General features: G+C 42.0%; 5 protein-coding genes across 5 annotated transcripts in view; all 5 read left to right on the top strand.

The window, feature by feature from the left end:
- Nucleotides 1-150: 150 nt before the first annotated feature.
- On the top strand, nt 151-3,157 carry LOC133011411 (protocadherin gamma-A11-like). Its single transcript, XM_061079143.1, has 2 exons — nt 151-2,541; nt 3,143-3,157. Exons 1-2 carry the CDS (start codon nt 157-159, stop codon nt 3,155-3,157), a joined length of 2,400 nt encoding a protein of 799 aa, XP_060935126.1. The 5' UTR covers nt 151-156.
- A 713-nt stretch (nt 3,158-3,870) lies between these two features.
- Nucleotides 3,871-6,354, top strand: LOC133011410 (protocadherin beta-15-like). Its single transcript, XM_061079142.1, has 2 exons — nt 3,871-6,261; nt 6,349-6,354. The coding sequence occupies exons 1-2, from the start codon at nt 3,871-3,873 to the stop codon at nt 6,352-6,354; spliced, it is 2,397 nt and encodes a 798-aa protein (XP_060935125.1).
- Nucleotides 6,355-8,196: 1,842 nt separating this feature from the next.
- Nucleotides 8,197-19,697, top strand: part of LOC133012097 (protocadherin gamma-A11-like) — a 250,455-nt gene continuing 238,954 nt past the window's right edge. The window contains exon 1 of the mRNA XM_061080068.1: nt 8,197-10,599. Coding sequence (XP_060936051.1) covers nt 8,197-10,599 — 2,403 coding nt within the window. The remainder of the gene's footprint in view (nt 10,600-19,697) is intronic.
- On the top strand, nt 11,844-14,255 carry LOC133012190 (protocadherin beta-15-like). The gene has a single exon (XM_061080171.1). It carries the CDS (start codon nt 11,844-11,846, stop codon nt 14,253-14,255), a length of 2,412 nt encoding a protein of 803 aa, XP_060936154.1.
- LOC133012189 (protocadherin beta-15-like) lies at nt 16,166-18,640 on the top strand. The gene has a single exon (XM_061080169.1). The coding sequence runs from the start codon at nt 16,166-16,168 to the stop codon at nt 18,638-18,640; it is 2,475 nt and encodes an 824-aa protein (XP_060936152.1).

Raw genomic sequence — 19,697 nt, 5'->3', positions numbered from 1 at the left:
CTTGTAATTTCCCGGAGATCCAGTTAAATCCTTGGAAATATTTGGTGGTGTTTTGTCGTGCCGTTAAGTGCTGGATTATTGAATCCTTTTCCATCAGTTTTATTCTTTTGCACTGGAAAACAAGTCGTGCACTCTCAGGACACGTTGTATGCCAGGATGGGAGACAAAGGATTCAAAGCTCTTCATTCGGTATTCTGCTTCGTGTCCGTTATTCTAACGCTGCATCTCGTTTATGGAGACCTGAGTTATTCTTCACCAGAAGAGATGAAACGAGATTCTGTTATTGGAAATGTAGCGAAAGATCTCGGGATTGATATCAGAACCTTATCTTCCCGACAGACCCGTGTTGACTTTGGCGGAAATCGGAAACGGTACTGTGATATTAATTTGAATACTGGAGATTTGATCACCACAGAGAGAATCGACAGAGAAAGCCTTTGTGGAAAGAAACCGTCGTGTGTTCTGAAAGTAGATCTGGTGTTAGAAAATCCTTTGGAGCTTCATCGTGTGAGTCTTCATGTTCAAGATGTAAACGACAACTCGCCACAATTCAACGATAATTTGATTGAAATGGAAATAAGCGAGTCGGCAGATAAGGGAAATCACTTTTCAATCGAGGAGGCCCATGACGCAGATATAGGTCAAAATGCTGTTCAAAGATACAACCTGCAAAAGAATGACAACTTTATTCTCGCTGTTGATAATAACAAGGTTGAGCTTGTATTGGAAAATACTCTTGATCGGGAGAAACAAAAAGAGATGAATCTTCTTCTGACAGCTTTGGATGGTGGCTCTCCTCAGAGATCAGGTACCGTAGTGATACACGTCACTGTGCTGGATGCTAATGATAACGCCCCAGTGTTTAGTCAGGCCGTTTATAAAGCCAGTCTGCCTGAAAACTCTCCTCCTGATACCGTAGTGATTAATGTCAGTGCCACTGACGCAGACGAAGGAGTGAATGGACATGTGACGTACCAGTTTGGTCACGTGTCTGACGATTATATAAATATGTTTTCTATCGATTCTAAAACTGGAGAAATCACAGTAACTGGTGTTGTTGACTTCGAAGAAAGGAGTTCATTTGAAATGAGGGTGAAAGCTAAAGATGGTTTAGGACTAACATCTTACGCTAAAGTTATAATAGATGTTACTGATGTGAATGACAATGCTCCAGTCATATATTTAAAATCCCTGACTAACCCCATACCTGAGAACGTGTCACCTGGTTCAGAGGTGGGCATCGTTAACGTACAGGATGCAGATTTGGATACGAACCAAAATGTGCGCTGCTCTATTCAACAACATGTCCCTTTTAAGTTAGTTCCTTCGATTAAAAACTATTATTCTCTGGTGACCACAGGACAACTGGACCGTGAACTAGTGTCAGATTACAACATTACAATCACTGCCACTGACGAGGGCTCTCCACCTCTGTCCTCCTCTAAAACTGTTCAGTTATCTGTCGCTGACATCAACGACAACCCACCTGTGTTTGAGGAACAGTCCTACAGCGCATATGTGACTGAAAATAACAAACCTGGCTCCACGTTATGTTCCGTTACTGCTCGAGACCCCGACTGGAGACAAAACGGAACTGTGGTTTATTCTCTGTTACCTGGTGAGGTGAACGGTGCCTCGGTGTCCTCCTATCTATCAGTTAACGGAGACACGGGGGTGATCCACGCTGTGAGGTCGTTTGATTATGAACAGTTCAGGAGCTTTAAAGTCCACGTGATTGCCAGAGACAACGGTTCTCCTCCGCTCAGCAGCAACGTGACCGTCAGCGTCTTCATATCGGATGTGAACGACAACTCTCCTCAGATACTGTACCCCGCCCCGGAGGGCAACTCCTTCATGACCGAGCTGGTCCCCAAAGCTGCACACGGAGGCTCCCTGGTGTCCAAAGTGATCGCAGTGGACGCGGACTCCGGACAGAACGCCTGGCTGTCCTATCAGATAGTCAAATCCACTGATCCGGGACTTTTCACTATTGGTGTCCACAGCGGAGAGATCAGGACACAGCGGGACATTTCTGAATCTGACAGCATGAAACAGAACCTTATTGTGGCGGTGAAAGATAACGGGCAGCCCTCTCTGTCTGCCACCTGTTCCATGTATTTACTTATTTCTGATAACTTGGCTGAGGTGCCAGAGCTGAAGGACATTTCTTTTGATGAGAATAATTCAAAACTGACCTCTTACCTTATCATCGCGCTGGTCTCTGTCTCCACCTTTTTCCTGACCTTCATCATCATCATCCTGGGTGTGAGGTTTTGTCGCAGGAGAAAGCCCAGAATGTTGTTTGACGGAGCTGTCGCCATCCCCAGTGCTTATCTCCCTCCTAATTACGCGGATGTTGACGGCACAGGAACTTTACGCAGCACTTACAACTATGACGCCTACCTGACAACAGGTTCTAGAACCAGTGACTTTAAGTTTGTGACATCTTACAATGACAACACACTGCCTGCTGACCAGAATCTGAGGAAAAGTCCTTCTGACTTTGCTGATGTGTTTGGAACGCCAGATGATTCTCCAGAGGTAGGCCGTGTACATTTTCAATGTTACATTTAAAGTTGATATTGGCCTTGCATCATCTTTCATGTGAAGCAACCTTGTACGAAAATGTTGACATTTTGTCTACCTGCTTGTGTTTTGGCTGAAGCATATAGGCCATCTTTTACGCAAGCTTTTTTCTTGCACAAGAGAGTACTTAATAACTTTCCAGTGAAAGTATGAGCTTAACTTTTTTTCTTTCTTATATTTAAATAACCACATGGTATCGTGTAACTTCCTAAATCCAAGCCCATTTATTTATCAACAAACCGTTGATATTTTGTAGCAATACGGTAGTCGTCCTTTTATCCACATACTTTATATTCAAATTCATGTTTACTGTACATCTCTGACTACAGTATATTCCTACATATATAATTTAATTTTGGGCATGGCTTTTTCTTTCAATCTAATCATATAAACCAAAGCTTTCATTCAGATAAAGCACTTGTTAAAATACACGTTCACTAATCATCTGTGCTTGGGCAACATTTTGAACCATGTTTTGATTAAATGTTTATTACCAACTTTGATGATGTTTTCAAATTCCTTAACTGATTGAAATTTCAACCGTTTCTTTCACGAGTATGCAGATGACTGAGTTTTTTAAAGACATTTGCTTAACATCACGTGCAGTATGCCCTCTGACTTTATACTTACATGTAGCTATTGCTTATACAGCATATGTCTTATTCACATGTCACGAAAAAAAACTCCCATTCTAGATAAAGTCATTGTGAAAAGATCAAGTATATTTTATGGGTTCATGATAGTTGAAATTGAAAAAAATGCTTTTGACTTTGTCACATTAAACATCTAATTCGTTCCTAAACAATATAAATGGAACTTCACAATTAGTATTTTTTTTATTGTCGTTGATCAGTTTATCTTATCAATACTTTAAGGACGGATATGTTAAATATGATCAGATTTGGTCAAGCCGTCGCCGTTCAAACGCCTTCCATGGTGCTGAATGATATTTTCTCTATAAGACAACTATTCACAAATACCACTTACAATGATTAAGTATACCTGGAATATAAACAGCATTCTTACCAAGCATTGCAGCAACTGTGGAATACAACTTTTACCTCGTGCTTGTTCATTTGTAATATTGCAAATAAGCTCAGGGCGTCGCTGCTCACCAGCACATATGAAGATAATTTCTCCACCCACGACAAAAGGAGTATTCCAAGCATTTAGACGATAGCTGCCATTGCTGTGGGAGCAACGTATCTTGATTTTTACCATTACGTTGTAAATGTATCAGGGACTAGTAGATTTTTGTGTCGGGAACCACGCTCTGGAAATATAATGGACCTCAAAAGGAAATCGCTGCTTAGTTTTGTCTTCGGATTTGCTCTTTGTGTCAGCACCACCACGGCAGACCTCAGCTACTCCGTTCCGGAGGAGATGAGGCCCGGATCCATTGTTGGAAATATCGCAAAGGACCTCGGCCTGGAGGCAGGGAGATTATTCACACGCAAAGCCCGTATTGACACGGAGGAAAACCACCAGCACTACTGCAACATTGATTTAAAAACGGGAGATTTTGTCATCAGGGAAAAGATTGACAGAGAGGAGCTGTGTGGTGAGAAGGTTTCGTGTTTGCTTAAATTCGAATTGGTCTTAGAGAGTCCTCTGGAGCTGCACCGCATTTCACTTCTCATCCAGGATGTAAATGACAATACACCCGTTTTTCCAAAGGAAACGATAAAACTAGAAATAGGAGAATCAGCCGACAAAGGAGCTCGATATCGGGTCAACGAAGCACACGACGCAGACATCGGACAAAATACAGTTAAACAATACAGTTTACAAAAGAATGAACATTTTGTTTTATCTGTTCGAGACGACAGCGATGGATCTCAGAGCGTCGAGTTGGTATTAGATAGAGAGCTTGACCGTGAAAAGGAGCACGATTTAAATGTCATGCTGATTGCAGTTGACGGTGGCGTCCCACAAAGATCAGGAACTGCTAATATACATGTTACTGTGTTAGATGCTAATGATAACGCACCGGTATTTGAACGGGCTGTTTACAAAGCCACGATACCGGAAAACGCTGCTGTTGATACTGTTGTTGTCGTAGTCAGTGCCAGTGATGCAGATGAGGGAATCAACGGGGAGGTGACATATGAATTTAGTCGGATTTCAGAAAGAGCTAAAAAGGTTTTTTCACTAAACAGTAAAAGTGGAGAGATAAAAGTCATAGGACCACTTGATTTTGAGAGTAATTCTAAATATGAAATGCGGATTGATGCCAAAGATGGTTATGGACTTTCATCTGACTCCAAGGTCATGATTGATATTATTGATATAAATGATAACGCCCCAGTTGTCTATCTAAAATCATTGACCAATCCCATGCCCGAGAACGTGTCACCTGGTACAGAGGTGGGCATCATCAACGTGCAGGACAGAGACTCTGAGACAAGCGGACAGGTTCGCTGCTCCATTCAGCAAAATGTCCCTTTTAAGTTAGTTCCTTCGATTAAAAACTATTATTCTCTGGTGACCACAGGACAACTGGACCGTGAACTAGTGTCAGATTACAACATTACAATCACTGCCACTGACGAGGGCTCACCACCTCTCTCCTCCTTTAAAACTGTTCAGTTATCTGTAGCTGACATCAACGACAACCCACCTGTGTTTGAGGAACAGTCCTACAGCGCATATGTGACTGAAAATAACAAACCTGGCTCCACGTTATGTTCCGTTACTGCTCGAGACCCCGACTGGAGACAAAACGGCACAGTGGTGTATTCTCTGTTACCTGGTGAGGTGAACGGTGCCCAGGTGTCATCCTATCTATCAGTTAACGGAGACACGGGGGTGATCCACGCTGTGAGGTCGTTTGATTATGAACAGTTCAGGAGCTTTAAAGTCCACGTGATGGCCAGAGACAACGGTTCTCCTCCGCTCAGCAGCAACGTGACCGTCAGCGTCTTCGTATCGGATGTGAACGACAACTCTCCTCAGATACTGTACCCCGCCCCGGAGGGCAACTCCTTCATGACCGAGCTGGTCCCCAAAGCTGCACACGCAGGCTCTCTGGTGTCCAAAGTGATCGCGGTGGACGCGGACTCCGGACAGAACGCCTGGCTGTCCTATCAGATAGTCAAATCCACTGATCCGGGACTTTTCACTATTGGTGTCCACAGCGGGGAGATCAGTACACAGCGGGACATTTCTGAATCTGACAGCATGAAACAGAACCTTATTGTGGCGGTGAAAGATAACGGACAGCCCTCTCTGTCTGCCACCTGTTCCATGTATTTACTTATTTCTGATAACTTGGCTGAGGTGCCAGAGCTGAAGGACATTTCTTTTGATGAGAAGAATTCAAAACTGACCTCTTACCTGATCATAGCGCTAGTGTCTGTCTCCACCTTTTTCCTGACCTTCATCATCATCATCCTGGGTGTGAGGTTTTGTCGCAGGAGAAAGCCCAGAATGTTGTTTGACGGAGCTGTCGCCATCCCCAGTGCTTATCTTCCTCCTAATTACGCAGATGTTGACGGCACAGGAACTTTACGCAGCACCTACAATTATGACGCCTACCTGACAACAGGTTCCAGAACCAGTGACTTTAAGTTTGTGACATCTTACAACGACAACACACTGCCTGCTGACCAGACTCTGAGGAAAAGTCCTTCTGACTTTGCTGATGCTTTTGGAGACTGTGATTCTTCTCCTGAGGTAAGGGCAATGCATAATTGATGCAGACTCTGAGGAAAAGTCCTTCTGACTTCTTAGATATGTTTGAAGGTGTTGATGATTCTCCAGAGGTAGGAATCATGTTACCTATTATAACACGTTTAAAGTTTTATTTTACTGCTGTCTTCTGGTCAAACATATTTCTTGTGTTTACATGATGGCAGATGTTCAAAGTCCTAACAATTGAAGTAACCATCAATCCACCCAATATGTAACAGGCCTCAATGTTGAGATGTGCTTTTGTTTAAATGATCGTTCCATTTGTGATTTCAACCACAGAAGGATGATGTTTTGGTAACTGTACACATGACTTAGTATTTGTATGGTTCCTACCTGACCACAAGTTGTAGTAACATTGCATCACGTTACGTATGTTACAATTGACCATGCACTAACTGCTGACCAGACTCTGAGCCCTACTCACTTTGTTGAAGCATATATATGCAGAGTTCTAAGTGGTGTATGCTACTCTATAATTCAAATTTGTGATTGGCGTCCACCTCCACTTTGTCTATTTTTAATGGGGTGATCCACACAGGATCTTATCTCGATGGTCATTTATACTATTGTTATAATGACAAGGGCTATATATTTTTGCGGCTACATATTTTTTCTCATTGTTGTGTTTTGCTTGGCTACTCTGGTGATTTAGATGTTTTGATAAACATTTGTTGAAGTGTTCCAAGATGCCTAGAGGTTGATGCCTTTGCTTTTTCATTCACCTTCATTTGTTAGTTATAAAAATAATTAATTAGGCTGTTCACCCTACTAACTTAACACAAAAATGAACGCAACTCAAACATAACCATTAAATTATTTAGTTTAATGTGAATAGAAGGAAAACCTCACTCTGTTACTGGACATGTTGTTCCAAAGATCTTCACTATGTCTACCATTTGATATGTCTCGACTTTTGAACCTATTTTCTTATCGTGAAGGCTACACACCTTTTTCCTGCAATTTCACTTAACTGGGCCATTTAATGAAAATCCATCTCTGACGACTGCTCTGTATCACATGAACAAGTCCGATGGACAGGGGCACAGCATCTTTCAAATGAGGCGCAATGGTAAACTTTTCTTTCTCCTGAAGACTCACAGCATTTTCCTTAAACACTTTCCTTGAGTAATGGTAAAATGCTAAGTCAATCAAATTATTTAGAGTCTGCAATCTAATTTGTTTTTCATGCAACAATCATAGTGTGAAATGTTATATAGCCCATTGCATTATTTAAAGTAGTCAGTTTAGACCACTAGTATTTCTCAAAGAAGCATTTTTTTTTAATTACATATATGGATTATCCCGTTCAGATTTTCAGTTGTACTTTACTAACTTGTTACTTTAGTTTTTCTGTTGGGGAAACATCTGCTGAGAATCCAGATAAACTCCGGCCCTGCTCAATGATGCCATTATATTTACTGTGGGATCTATCCATGGTGCTGAAATCAACCAGCTTTAAAGATCACTGTTCTGCAATAAAGGCATTGTTAAGTAGTAACTAACCTTCTCTCGGCTTTGTTCAGTAGAATAATAATCACATAAATCCTAATTTATATTTTATCAGGCTCTATATGATTCATTTTGACTGCAGCCTGGACTTTGTTTCTTTTTCCCTTTTTCCTTTTACTAAATTTTTCTTTTATTTCGAGAATACTCATTTATTTAAATATTATGTAATACACACACTTTGCTCAAAGTGTCGCTGTCTACCAGCTTTACTTATGGGTGCTTGACGTTATTACTGTACGTGCTTGCACATTTCCACCCCATGATAGATTATCCGTCGTTGAAAACAACGAATTCGCACCATTGATTGTCGGGCTGTACATATTGTCTGAAGAGGATTACCATTGCCTGGTTCTTTTTTTATGTTCCAAGTCTTCTTTGTGGGGATTGCAGCATTGGTCTTCCAGGAAAATGGGACACAAAGGATTTTCAGTTATCGCCCATGCTACCTTCTTGGGAGTATTTCTTCCTTTCCTCCTGCGTAGCGTCCGTGGAGATGTGGCTTATTCGTTCCCGGAGGAGATAAAACGCGGCTCAGTTGTTGGAAATTTAGCGAAAGACATAGGACTTGAGGTGGGGAAACTGTCTTCTCGAAAGGCTCGCATTGATGCAGACGGGAACAGCAAACGGTATTGTGACATTAATCTGAGCACGGGAGAAATCATTGTTGCTGATAGAATCGACAGAGAGGGGCTTTGTGGCAAAAAGGCTTCTTGCCTTTTGAAGCAGGAGCTTGTTTTAGAGAATCCTTTAGAACTGCAACGCATTAATATTCACGTTCAAGATATCAACGACAATTCACCACAGTTTAAAAAGAACACAATCAAATATGAAATTAGGGAATCGGCTGTTAGAGGAAGTCGCTATCGTTTAGATGAGGCCCATGATGCTGATGTCGGTCAAAACGCCGTCCAGGGCTATAGTATCGAGGCAAATGAAAACTTCAGATTAAATGTTGTAACAAAAGGCGGAGGTGGAAAATACAGTGAGTTGGTTTTAGAGAAGGAGCTGGATAGAGAACAACAACAGGAGCTAACGATTGTGCTTGTGGCAACAGACGGAGGCTCTCCTCAGAGATCAGGCACTGCAGTCGTGCACGTCACTGTGCTGGATGCTAATGATAACGCCCCAGTGTTTAGCCAGGCCGTCTATAAAGCCAGTCTACCTGAAAACTCGCCGTTAGATACTGTGGTGGCCACAGTGAGCGCGACTGATGCAGATGAGGGAGTGAATGGAGACGTGACTTATGAATTTGATCACATTTCTGATGAGGGTAATAACGTATTTTCCCTCGATCAGACAACTGGTGAAATAACAGTAACTGGGCCAATAGATTATGAGGAGTTGTCTGCCTATGAAATGCAAATTACAGCTAAAGATGGTCTGGGATTAGTATCCTCTTGTTCATTAATAATTGACATCACGGATGTAAATGACAACGCCCCTTTTACGTTCATTAAGTCACTGACCAATCCCATACCAGAAGACACCCCACGTGGAACAGAGGTGGGCATCATTAACGTGCAGGACAGAGACTCTGAGAATAACAGACAGGTTCGCTGCTCCATTCAGCAAAATGTCCCTTTTAAGTTAGTTCCTTCGATTAAAAACTATTATTCTCTGGTGACCACAGGACAACTGGACCGTGAACTAGTGTCAGATTACAACATTACAATCACTGCCACTGACGAGGGCTCTCCACCTCTGTCCTCCTCTAAAACTGTTCAGTTATCTGTCGCTGACATCAACGACAACCCACCTGTGTTTGAGGAACAGTCCTACAGCGCATTTGTGACTGAAAATAACAAACCTGGCTCCACTTTATGTTCCGTTACTGCTCGAGACCCCGACTGGAGACAAAACGGAACAGTGGTTTATTCTCTGTTACCTGGTGAGGTGAACGGTGCCTCGGTGTCCTCCTATCTATCAGTTAACGGAGACACGGGGGTGATCCACGCTGTGAGGTCGTTTGATTATGAACAATTTAGGAGCTTTAAAGTCCACGTGATGGCCAGAGACAACGGTTCTCCTCCGCTCAGCAGCAACGTGACCGTCAGCGTCTTCATATCGGATGTGAACGACAACTCTCCTCAGATACTGTACCCCGCCCCGGAGGGCAACTCCTTCATGACCGAGCTGGTCCCCAAAGCTGCACACGGAGGCTCTCTGGTGTCCAAAGTGATCGCGGTGGACGCGGACTCCGGACAGAACGCCTGGCTGTCCTATCATATAGTAAAATCCACTGATCCGGGACTTTTCACTATTGGTGTCCACAGCGGAGAGATCAGGACACAGCGGGACATTTCTGAATCGGACAGCATGAAACAGAACCTTATTGTGGCGGTGAAAGATAACGGACAGCCCTCTCTGTCTGCCACCTGCTCCATGTATTTACTTATTTCTGATAACTTGGCTGAGGTGCCAGAGCTGAAGGACATTTCTTTTGATGAGAAGAATTCAAAACTGACCTCTTACCTGATCATGGCGCTGGTCTCTGTCTCCACCTTTTTCCTGACCTTCATCATCATCATCCTGGGTGTGAGGTTTTGTCGCAGGAGAAAGCCCAGAATGTTGTTTGACGGAGCTGTCGCCATCCCCAGTGCTTATCTCCCTCCTAATTACGCGGATGTTGACGGCACAGGAACTTTACGCAGCACTTACAATTATGACGCCTACCTGACAACAGGTTCTCGAACCAGTGACTTTAAATTCGTGACATCTTACAATGACAACACACTGCCTGCTGACCAGACTCTGAGGAAAAGTCCTTCTGACTTTGCTGATGTGTTTGGAACACCAGATGATTCTCCAGAGGTAGGCCGTGTACATTTTCAATGTAACATTTAAAGTTGATAAGCAACCTTGTATGAAAATGTTGAGATTGTGTAGCTCCTTACGGTTTGGCTGAAGCATATAGGCCAATTTTTACCGAAGCTTTTTTTCTGGCACAAGAGAGTACTTAATTACTTTCCAGTGAAAGTATGAGCTTTACTTTTTTAATTTCTTATATTTAAATATTCACATGGCAGTGTAACTTCCTAAACCCAAGTACATTTGTTTATCAACAAACCGTGAATATTTTATACCAAAACGGTAGTCGTCCTTTTATCCGCATACTGTATATTCAAATTCATGTTTACTGTACTTCTCTGACTACAGTATATTCCCATATATATAATTTAGTTTTGGTTATGGCTTTTTCTTTCAATCTGATGATATAAACCAAAGCTTTCATTCAGATAAAGCACTTGTTAAAATACACGTTCACTAATCATCTGTGCTTGGGCAACTTACTTAACTGATTGAAATTTGAACCGTTTCTTCCACGAGTATGCAGATGATTGAGCTTTTCAAGACATTAGCTTAACATCACGTGCAGTATGCCCTTTGACTTTATACTAACATGTATCTATTGCTTATACAGCATATGTCTGATTCACCTGTTACGAAAAACACCATCCCATTCTAGATAAAGTCATTGTGAAAAGATCAAAAATATTTCATGGGTCTCATGATAGTTGTAATTGAAAAAAATGCTTTTGACTTCGTCACATTCAATAACATGTCATTCATTCCTTAACACTAGAAATGGAACTTAAAAATTAGTATGTTTTTGAATTTTCGTTGATCAGTTTGTCATCAATACTTTAAGGACGGATATGTTAAATATGACAACATTGGGTCAAGCCCTTGCCTTTCAAAAGCGGTCCATGGTAATGCATTGTGTTGTCTCTATATACCCCCAATAAAATATACCATTTAAAATGATTAATTTCACTTGGAATTTAAATAGCACCATTACTGAGCTTTGCAGCAACTGCGGAACATACATTTTACCTGGTGCTTATATATTTGTAATATTGCAAATAAACTCAGGGCGTCGCTGCTCACTAGCGCATAGGAAGTGCATTTCTCCACCCACGACAAAAGGAGTATTCCAAGCATTTACACGATAGCTGCTGCTGTGGGAACGACGTGTCTTGCTTTTTACCATACCCTTGTAATGTAATCAGGCAATCATAGATTTTTGTGTCTGTAACTGCGCTCTGGAACAAATAATGGAACTCAAAAGGAAATCGCTGCTTGGTTTTGTCTTCGGGTTTGCTCTTTGTGTCAGCCTCACCACGGCAGACCTCAGCTACTCCGTTCCGGAGGAGATGAGGCCCGGATCCATTGTTGGAAATATCGCAAAGGACCTCGGCCTGGAGGCAGGGAGATTATTCACACGTAAAGCCCGTATTGACACGGAGGAAAACCACCAGCACTACTGTAACATTGATTTAAAAACGGGAGATTTTGTCATCAGGGGAAAGATTGACAGAGAGGAGCTGTGTGGGGAGAAGGTTTCGTGTTTGCTGAAATTCGAATTGGTCTTAGAGAGTCCTCTGGAGCTGCACCGCATTTCACTTCTCATCCAGGATGTAAATGATAATACACCCGTTTTTCCAAAGGAAACAATTAAGTTGGAAATCAGAGAATCTGCTGACAAAGGAGCTCGATATCGGGTCAACGAAGCACACGACGCAGACATCGGACAAAATACAGTTAAACAATACAGTTTACAAAAGAATGAACATTTTGTTTTATCTGTTCGAGACGACAGCGATGGATCTCAGAGCGTCGAGTTGGTATTAGACAAAGAGCTTGACCGTGAAAAGGAGCACGATTTAAATTTCATGCTGATTGCAGTTGACGGTGGCGTCCCACAAAGATCAGGAACTGCTAATATACATGTTACTGTGTTAGATGCTAATGATAACGCACCGGTATTTGAACGGGCTGTTTACAAAGCCAGTCTACTTGAAAACGCTGCCGTTGATACTGTTGTTGTCGCAGTCAGTGCCAGTGATGCAGATGAGGGAATCAACGGGGAGGTGACATATGAATTTAGTCGGATTTCAGAAAGAGCTAAAAAGGTTTTTTCACTAAACAGTAAAAGTGGAGAGATAAAAGTCATAGGACCACTTGATTTCGAGAGTAATTCTAAATATGAAATGCGGATTGATGCCAAAGATGGTTATGGACTTTCATCTGACTCCAAAGTCATGATTGATATTATTGATGTAAATGATAACGCCCCAGTTGTCTATCTAAAATCATTGACCAATCCCATGCCCGAGAACGTGTCACCTGGTACAGAGGTGGGCATCATCAACGTCCAGGACAGAGACTCGGAGACAAGCGGACAGGTTCGCTGCTCCATTCAGCAAAATGTCCCTTTTAAGTTAGTTCCTTCGATTAAAAACTATTATTCTCTGGTGACCACAGGACAACTGGACCGTGAACTAGTGTCAGATTACAACATTACAATCACTGCCACTGACGAGGGCTCTCCACCTCTGTCCTCCTCTAAAACTGTTCAGTTATCTGTCGCTGACATCAACGACAACCCACCTGTGTTTGAGGAACAGTCCTACAGCGCATATGTGACTGAAAATAACAAACCTGGCTCCACGTTATGTTCCGTTACTGCTCGAGACCCCGACTGGAGACAAAACGGAACAGTGGTTTATTCTCTGTTACCTGGTGAGGTGAACGGTGCCTTGGTGTCTTCCTATCTATCAGTTAACGGAGACACGGGGGTGCTCCACGCTGTGAGGTCGTTTGATTATGAACAGTTCAGGAGCTTTAAAGTCCACGTGATGGCCAGAGACAACGGTTCTCCTCCGCTTAACAGCAACGTGACCGTCAGCGTCTTCATATCGGATGTGAACGACAACTCTCCTCAGATACTGTACCCCGCCCCGGAGGGCAACTCCTTCATGACCGAGCTGGTCCCCAAAGCTGCACACGGAGGCTCTCTGGTGTCCAAAGTGATCGCAGTGGACGCGGACTCCGGACAGAACGCCTGGCTGTCCTATCAGATAGTCAAATCCACTGATCCGGGACTTTTCACTATTGGAGTCCACAGCGGAGAGATCAGGACACAGCGGGACATTTCTGAGTCTGACAGCATGAAACAGAACATTATTGTGGCGGTGAAAGATAACGGACAGCCCTCTCTGTCTGCCACCTGTTCCATGTATTTACTTATTTCCGATAACTTGGCTGAGGTGCCAGAGCTGAAGGACATCTCTTATGATGAGAAGAATTCAAAACTGACCTCCTACCTGATCATAGCGCTGGTCTCTGTCTCCACCTTTTTCCTGACCTTCATCATCATCATCCTGGGTGTGAGGTTTTGTCGCAGGAGAAAGCCCAGAATGTTGTTTGACGGAGCTGTCGCCATCCCCAGTGCTTATCTCCCTCCTAATTACGCAGATGTTGACGGCACAGGAACTTTACGCAGCACTTACAATTATGACGCCTACCTGACAACAGGTTCCAGAACAAGTGACTTTAAGTTCGTGACATCTTACAACGACAACACACTGCCTGCTGACCAGACTCTGAGGAAAAGTCCTTCTGACTTTGCTGATGCTTTTGGAGACTGTGATTCTTCTCCTGAGGTAAGGGCAATGCATAATTGATGCAGACTCTGAGGAAAAGTCCTTCTGACTTCATAGATATGTTTGAAGGTGTTGATGATTCTCCAGAGGTAGGAATCATGTTACCTATTATAACACGTTTAAAGTTTTCTTTTACTGCTGTCTTCTGGTCAAACATATTGCTTACGTTTACATGATGACAGATGTTCAAAGTCCTAACAATTGAAGTAACCATCAATCCTCCCAAAATGTAACAGGCTTCCATGTTGAGATATGCTTTTGTTCAAATGATCATTCTATTTGTGATTTCAACCACAGACGGATCATGGCATGATAACTTTACACAGTAGTTAGTATTAATATGGTGACTACCTGACCACAAGTTGTAGAAACATTGCTTCACGTTACGTATGTTACAATGGACAACACACTCACTGCTGACCAGACTCTGAATCCTACTCACTTTGTTGAAGCTTGTAGGCAGAGTTCTAAGTGATGTAGGCTACTTTATATTTAAATTTTGTGATTGGTGTTCACCTCCACTTTGTCTATTTTCGATGTGTTGAACCATGCAGGATTTTTTCTGGATGGTCATTGATACTATTGTTATAATGACAAGGGCTATATATTTGTGACTATATCTTTTTTCTCATTGTTGTGATGTGCTTGGCTGCTCCGGTGATTTAAATGTTTTGATAAACATTTGTTGAAGTGTTCCAAGATGCTTAGGGGTCGGTGCCTTTGCTTTTTCATTCACCTTCATTCGTTTGCTATCAAAATATTTAATTAGGCTGTTCACCCTACTAACTTAAGACAAAAATTAACGCAACTTAAACATAACCATTAAATTATATAGTTTAATGTGAATAGAAGGAAAATCTCACTATTTTATTGGACATGTTGTTCCAAAGATCTTCACTATGTCTACCATTTGAAATGTTTTGAATATTGTACCTATTTTCTTATCGTGAAGGCTACACACTGTTTTCCTGGAATTTCACCCAACTTGGCCATTAAATGAAAATCAATTTATGACAACTGCATAGTAATCACATGATCAAGTCCGAGGGACAAGGGCACAGCATCTATCAAATGAGGCGCAATGGGAAACATTTCTTTCTCCGGAAGACTCACAGCATTTTTCTTAAACACTTTCCTTGAGTAGATGGAATAGGTTAAGGTAATCAAATAATTTAGGGTCTGCAATCAAATTTGTTTTTCATGCAACAATCCAAAATGTTAAATGTTATATAGCCCATCGCATTATTTCAAGTAGTTACTTTAGACCACTAGTTTTTCTCAAAGAAGCAGTTTTTTCAATTAAATATATGGATTAATGTGTTCAGATTTTCAGTTTTACTTTATCATGTTGTTACTTTAGTTTTTTGTTTGGGAAACATCTTCTGAGAGTCCAGATAAACTCTGGCCCTGTTCAATGGTGCCATTATAGTTGCTGTGGGATCTATCCATGGTGCTGAAATCAACCAGCCTTAAAGATCACTGTTCTGCATTAAAGGCATTGTTAAGTAGCAAATAACCTTCTCTCGGCTTTGTTCAGTAGAATAATAATCTAATCAATCCTAATTTATATTTTATTGGACTATATATGATTGATTCTGACTGCAGCCTGGACTTAATTTATTTTTCCCCTTTTCCTTTTTCTAGATTTTTCTTTTATTTCTAGAATACTCATTTATTTAAATATTATGTAATACACACACTTTGCTCGAAGTGTCGCTGTCTACCAGCTTTACTTTTGGGTGCTTGACGTTATTACCGTACGTGCTTGCACATTTCCACCCCATGATAGATTATCCGTCGTTGAAAACAGCGAATTCGCACCATTGATTGTCGGGCTGTACATATTGTCTGAAGAGGATTACCATTGCCTGGTTCTTTTTTTATGTTCCAAGTCTTCTTTGTGGGGGTTGTAGCATTGGTCTTCCAGGAAAATGGGACACAAAGGATTTTCAGTTATCGCCCATGCTTCCTTCTTGGGAGTATTTCTTCCTTTCCTCCTGCGTAGCGTCCGTGGAGATGTGGCTTATTCGTTCCCGGAGGAGATGAAACGCGGCTCAGTTGTTGGAAATTTAGCGAAAGACATAGGACTTGAGGTGGAGAAACTGTCTTCTCGAAAGGCTCGCATTGATGCAGACGGGAACAGCAAACGGTATTGTGACATTAATCTGAGCACGGGAGAAATCATTGTTGCTGATAGAATCGACAGAGAGGGGCTTTGTGGCAAAAAGGCATCTTGCCTTTTGAAGCAGGAGCTTGTTTTAGAGAATCCTTTAGAACTGCACCGCATTAATATTCACGTCCAAGATATCAACGACAATTCACCACAGTTTAAAAAGAACACAATCAAATATGAAATTAGAGAATCCGCTGATAAAGGAAGTCGCTATCGTTTAGATGAGGCCCATGATGCAGATGTAGGTCAAAACGGCGTCCAGGGCTATAGTATCGAGGCAAATGAAAACTTCAGATTAAATGTTGTAACAAAAGGCGGAGGTGGAAAATATAGTGAGTTGGTTTTAGAGAAGGAGCTGGATAGAGAACAACAGCAAGAGCTAACGATTGTGCTTGTGGCAACAGACGGAGGCTCTCCTCAGAGATCAGGCACTGCGGTCGTGCACGTCACTGTAATGGATGCTAATGATAACGCCCCAGTGTTTAGCCAGGCCGTCTATAAAGCCAGTCTACCTGAAAACTCGCCTTTATATACTGTGGTGGTCACAGTGAGCGCGACTGATGCAGATGAGGGAGTGAATGGAGACGTGACTTATGAATTTGATCACATTTCTGATGAGGGTAATAACGTTTTTTCCCTCGATCAGACAACTGGTGAAATAACAGTAACTGGGCCAATAGATTATGAGGAGTTGTCTGCCTATGAAATGCAGATTACAGCTAAAGATGGTCCTGGATTAGTTTCCTCTTGTTCATTAATAATTGACATCACGGATGTAAATGACAACGCCCCTTTTACATTCATTAAGTCACTGACCAATCCCATACCAGAAGACACCCCACGTGGTACAGAGGTGGGCATCATTAACGTGCAAGACAGAGACTCTGAGAGTAACAGACAGGTTCGCTGCTCCATTCAACAAAATGTCCCTTTTAAGTTAGTTCCTTCGATTAAAAACTATTATTCTCTGGTGACGACAGGACAACTGGACCGTGAGCTAGTGTCAGATTACAACATTACAATCACTGCCACTGACGAGGGCTCTCCACCTCTGTCCTCGTCTAAAACTGTTCAGTTATCTGTAGCTGACATCAACGACAACCCACCTGTGTTTGAGGAACAGTCCTACAGCGCATATGTGACTGAAAATAACAAACCTGGCTCCGCTTTATGTACCGTTACTGCTCGAGACCCCGACTGGAGACAAAACGGCACAGTGGTTTATTCTCTGTTACCTGGTGAGGTGAACGGTGCCTTGGTGTCCTCCTATCTATCAGTTAACGGAGACACGGGGGTGATCCACGCTGTGAGGTCGTTTGATTATGAACAGTTCAGGAGCTTTAAAGTCCACGTGATGGCCAGAGACAACGGTTCTCCTCCGCTCAGCAGCAACGTGACCGTCAGCGTCTTCATATCGGATGTAAACGACAACTCTCCTCAGATACTGTACCCCGCCCCGGAGGGCAACTCCTTCATGACCGAGCTGGTCCCCAAAGCTGCACACGGAGGCTCTCTGGTGTCCAAAGTGATCGCAGTGGACGCGGACTCCGGACAGAATGCCTGGCTGTCCTATCAGATAGTCAAATCCACTGATCCGGGACTTTTCACAATTGGTATCCACAGCGGAGAGATCAGGACACAGCGGGACATTTCTGAATCTGACAGCATGAAACAGAACCTTATTGTGGCGGTGAAAGATAACGGACAGCCCTCTCTGTCTGCCACCTGTTCCATGTATTTACTTATTTCTGATAACTTGGCTGAGGTGCCAGAGCTGAAGGACATTTCTTATGATGAGAAGAATTCAAAACTGACCTCTTACCTGATCATAGCGCTGGTCTCTGTCTCCACCTTTTTCCTGACCTTCATCATCATCATCATGGGTGTGAGGTTTTGTCGCAGGAGAAAGCCCAGAATGTTGTTTGACGGAGCTGTCGCCATCCCCAGTGCTTATCTCCCTCCTGATTATGCGGATGTTGACGGCACAGGAACTTTACGCAGCACTTACAATTATGACGCCTACCTGACAACAGGTTCCAGAACCAGTGACTTTAAGTTCGTGACGTCTTACAATGACAACACACTGCCTGCTGACCAGACTCTGAGGAAAAGTCCTTCTGACTTTGCAGATATGTTTGAAGGTGTCGATGATTCTCCAGAGGTAGGAATCATTTTACTTGTCAAAATGCAGTTAATGTTTTCTTTTACGGCTTTCTTCTGGTCAAAAATATGAAGAAACCATCAAACGTCCCAATAAGTAACAGGCTTCCATCTTGAAATGTGCTTTTATTTAAATGATTAATCCATTTTCTCATTTCAACCTTTTTGCAGAAGGATTGTGTTTTGGGAACCTTACACAGCACTTATTATTAATATGGTGACCACAGGTTGTAGAGACATTTAGTGACATTATGTATTTGACACACTGGAGAAGGCTGCTATATATTTTTAATGTGATTACCACACAGGATTTTATACATCCCCTTTAATGTCTAGAGGGTCATTGGAAGTTTTGTTAAGAGGACAAGGACATTTGTGGCATTATATTTATTGTTTTTGTTTTGTTGTGCCTGGCTGCTCCAGTAATGTGATGTTGGTAATTATACTTCCAAAACAATGAGGAAAACGTTATGTAGATCTTTTGATTCACAATTGTTTATACAAATGTTGGGAGCGTACATGTTCTTGCACTTATTTGCACTGCTAAATGAGTGGATTTGTGGATCTACAATGAACTTTCCAAAAATATAGTTTATTTTGGCCCATCTGCATAACCATGGCCATAGTTACCGCGGAAGTATTCTCATTTCATTGGTTAAAATACGTTTTGCAAGGTGTCGCAGGGGTCTTGAAATATCCAAAATACTTATAACATCGCAACATTTTTAACGGGAAACCTTTTAAAGATATATTTTGGTATTAGTTTTTTATTTAAATAATTTTTTCATCAGTGAGTGATGACTGAAATACTGGTTGCAGACCTTGTGTAAAGTTTTTTGAATTGTTTATTCTAAGAATGACTGAAGCCACATCTTTGCCGGCAAATATTGTTAAACTACAATTATATTGAACGAATAAGTCTCTTAAGCTTCTTGCAGTGATGGGATTTTACTTGACAGTTTCTGTCTAACAATGGATGCATGTGTTTATACTGCCTTTGAGGGAAAGTTAAACAAAACGAGCATGTATACAAAGTTTTCTCTTGTTGAAATACAGTGGGTCAATGATGTTCAGTGATAATTCCAACACTTTTATTATAGAATATATTGCTGCACACAATCCATTGTGGA

Source organism: Limanda limanda, chromosome 10 (genome assembly GCF_963576545.1).
Source record: "Limanda limanda chromosome 10, fLimLim1.1, whole genome shotgun sequence".
Classification (NCBI taxonomy): Eukaryota; Metazoa; Chordata; class Actinopteri; order Pleuronectiformes; family Pleuronectidae; genus Limanda; species Limanda limanda.
Note: the sequence above shows the minus strand (reverse complement) of the source record. Positions and strands in the feature narration are given on the sequence as shown.

What these genes read in the sequence shown, in the direction of transcription:
- LOC133012190 (XM_061080171.1), top strand. Translation starts at nt 11,844, where the DNA reads ATGGAACTCAAAAGGAAATCGCTGCTTGGTTTTGTCTTCGGGTTTGCT.
- LOC133012189 (XM_061080169.1), top strand. Translation starts at nt 16,166, where the DNA reads ATGGGACACAAAGGATTTTCAGTTATCGCCCATGCTTCCTTCTTGGGA.
- LOC133011411 (XM_061079143.1), top strand. Translation starts at nt 157, where the DNA reads ATGGGAGACAAAGGATTCAAAGCTCTTCATTCGGTATTCTGCTTCGTG.
- LOC133011410 (XM_061079142.1), top strand. Translation starts at nt 3,871, where the DNA reads ATGGACCTCAAAAGGAAATCGCTGCTTAGTTTTGTCTTCGGATTTGCT.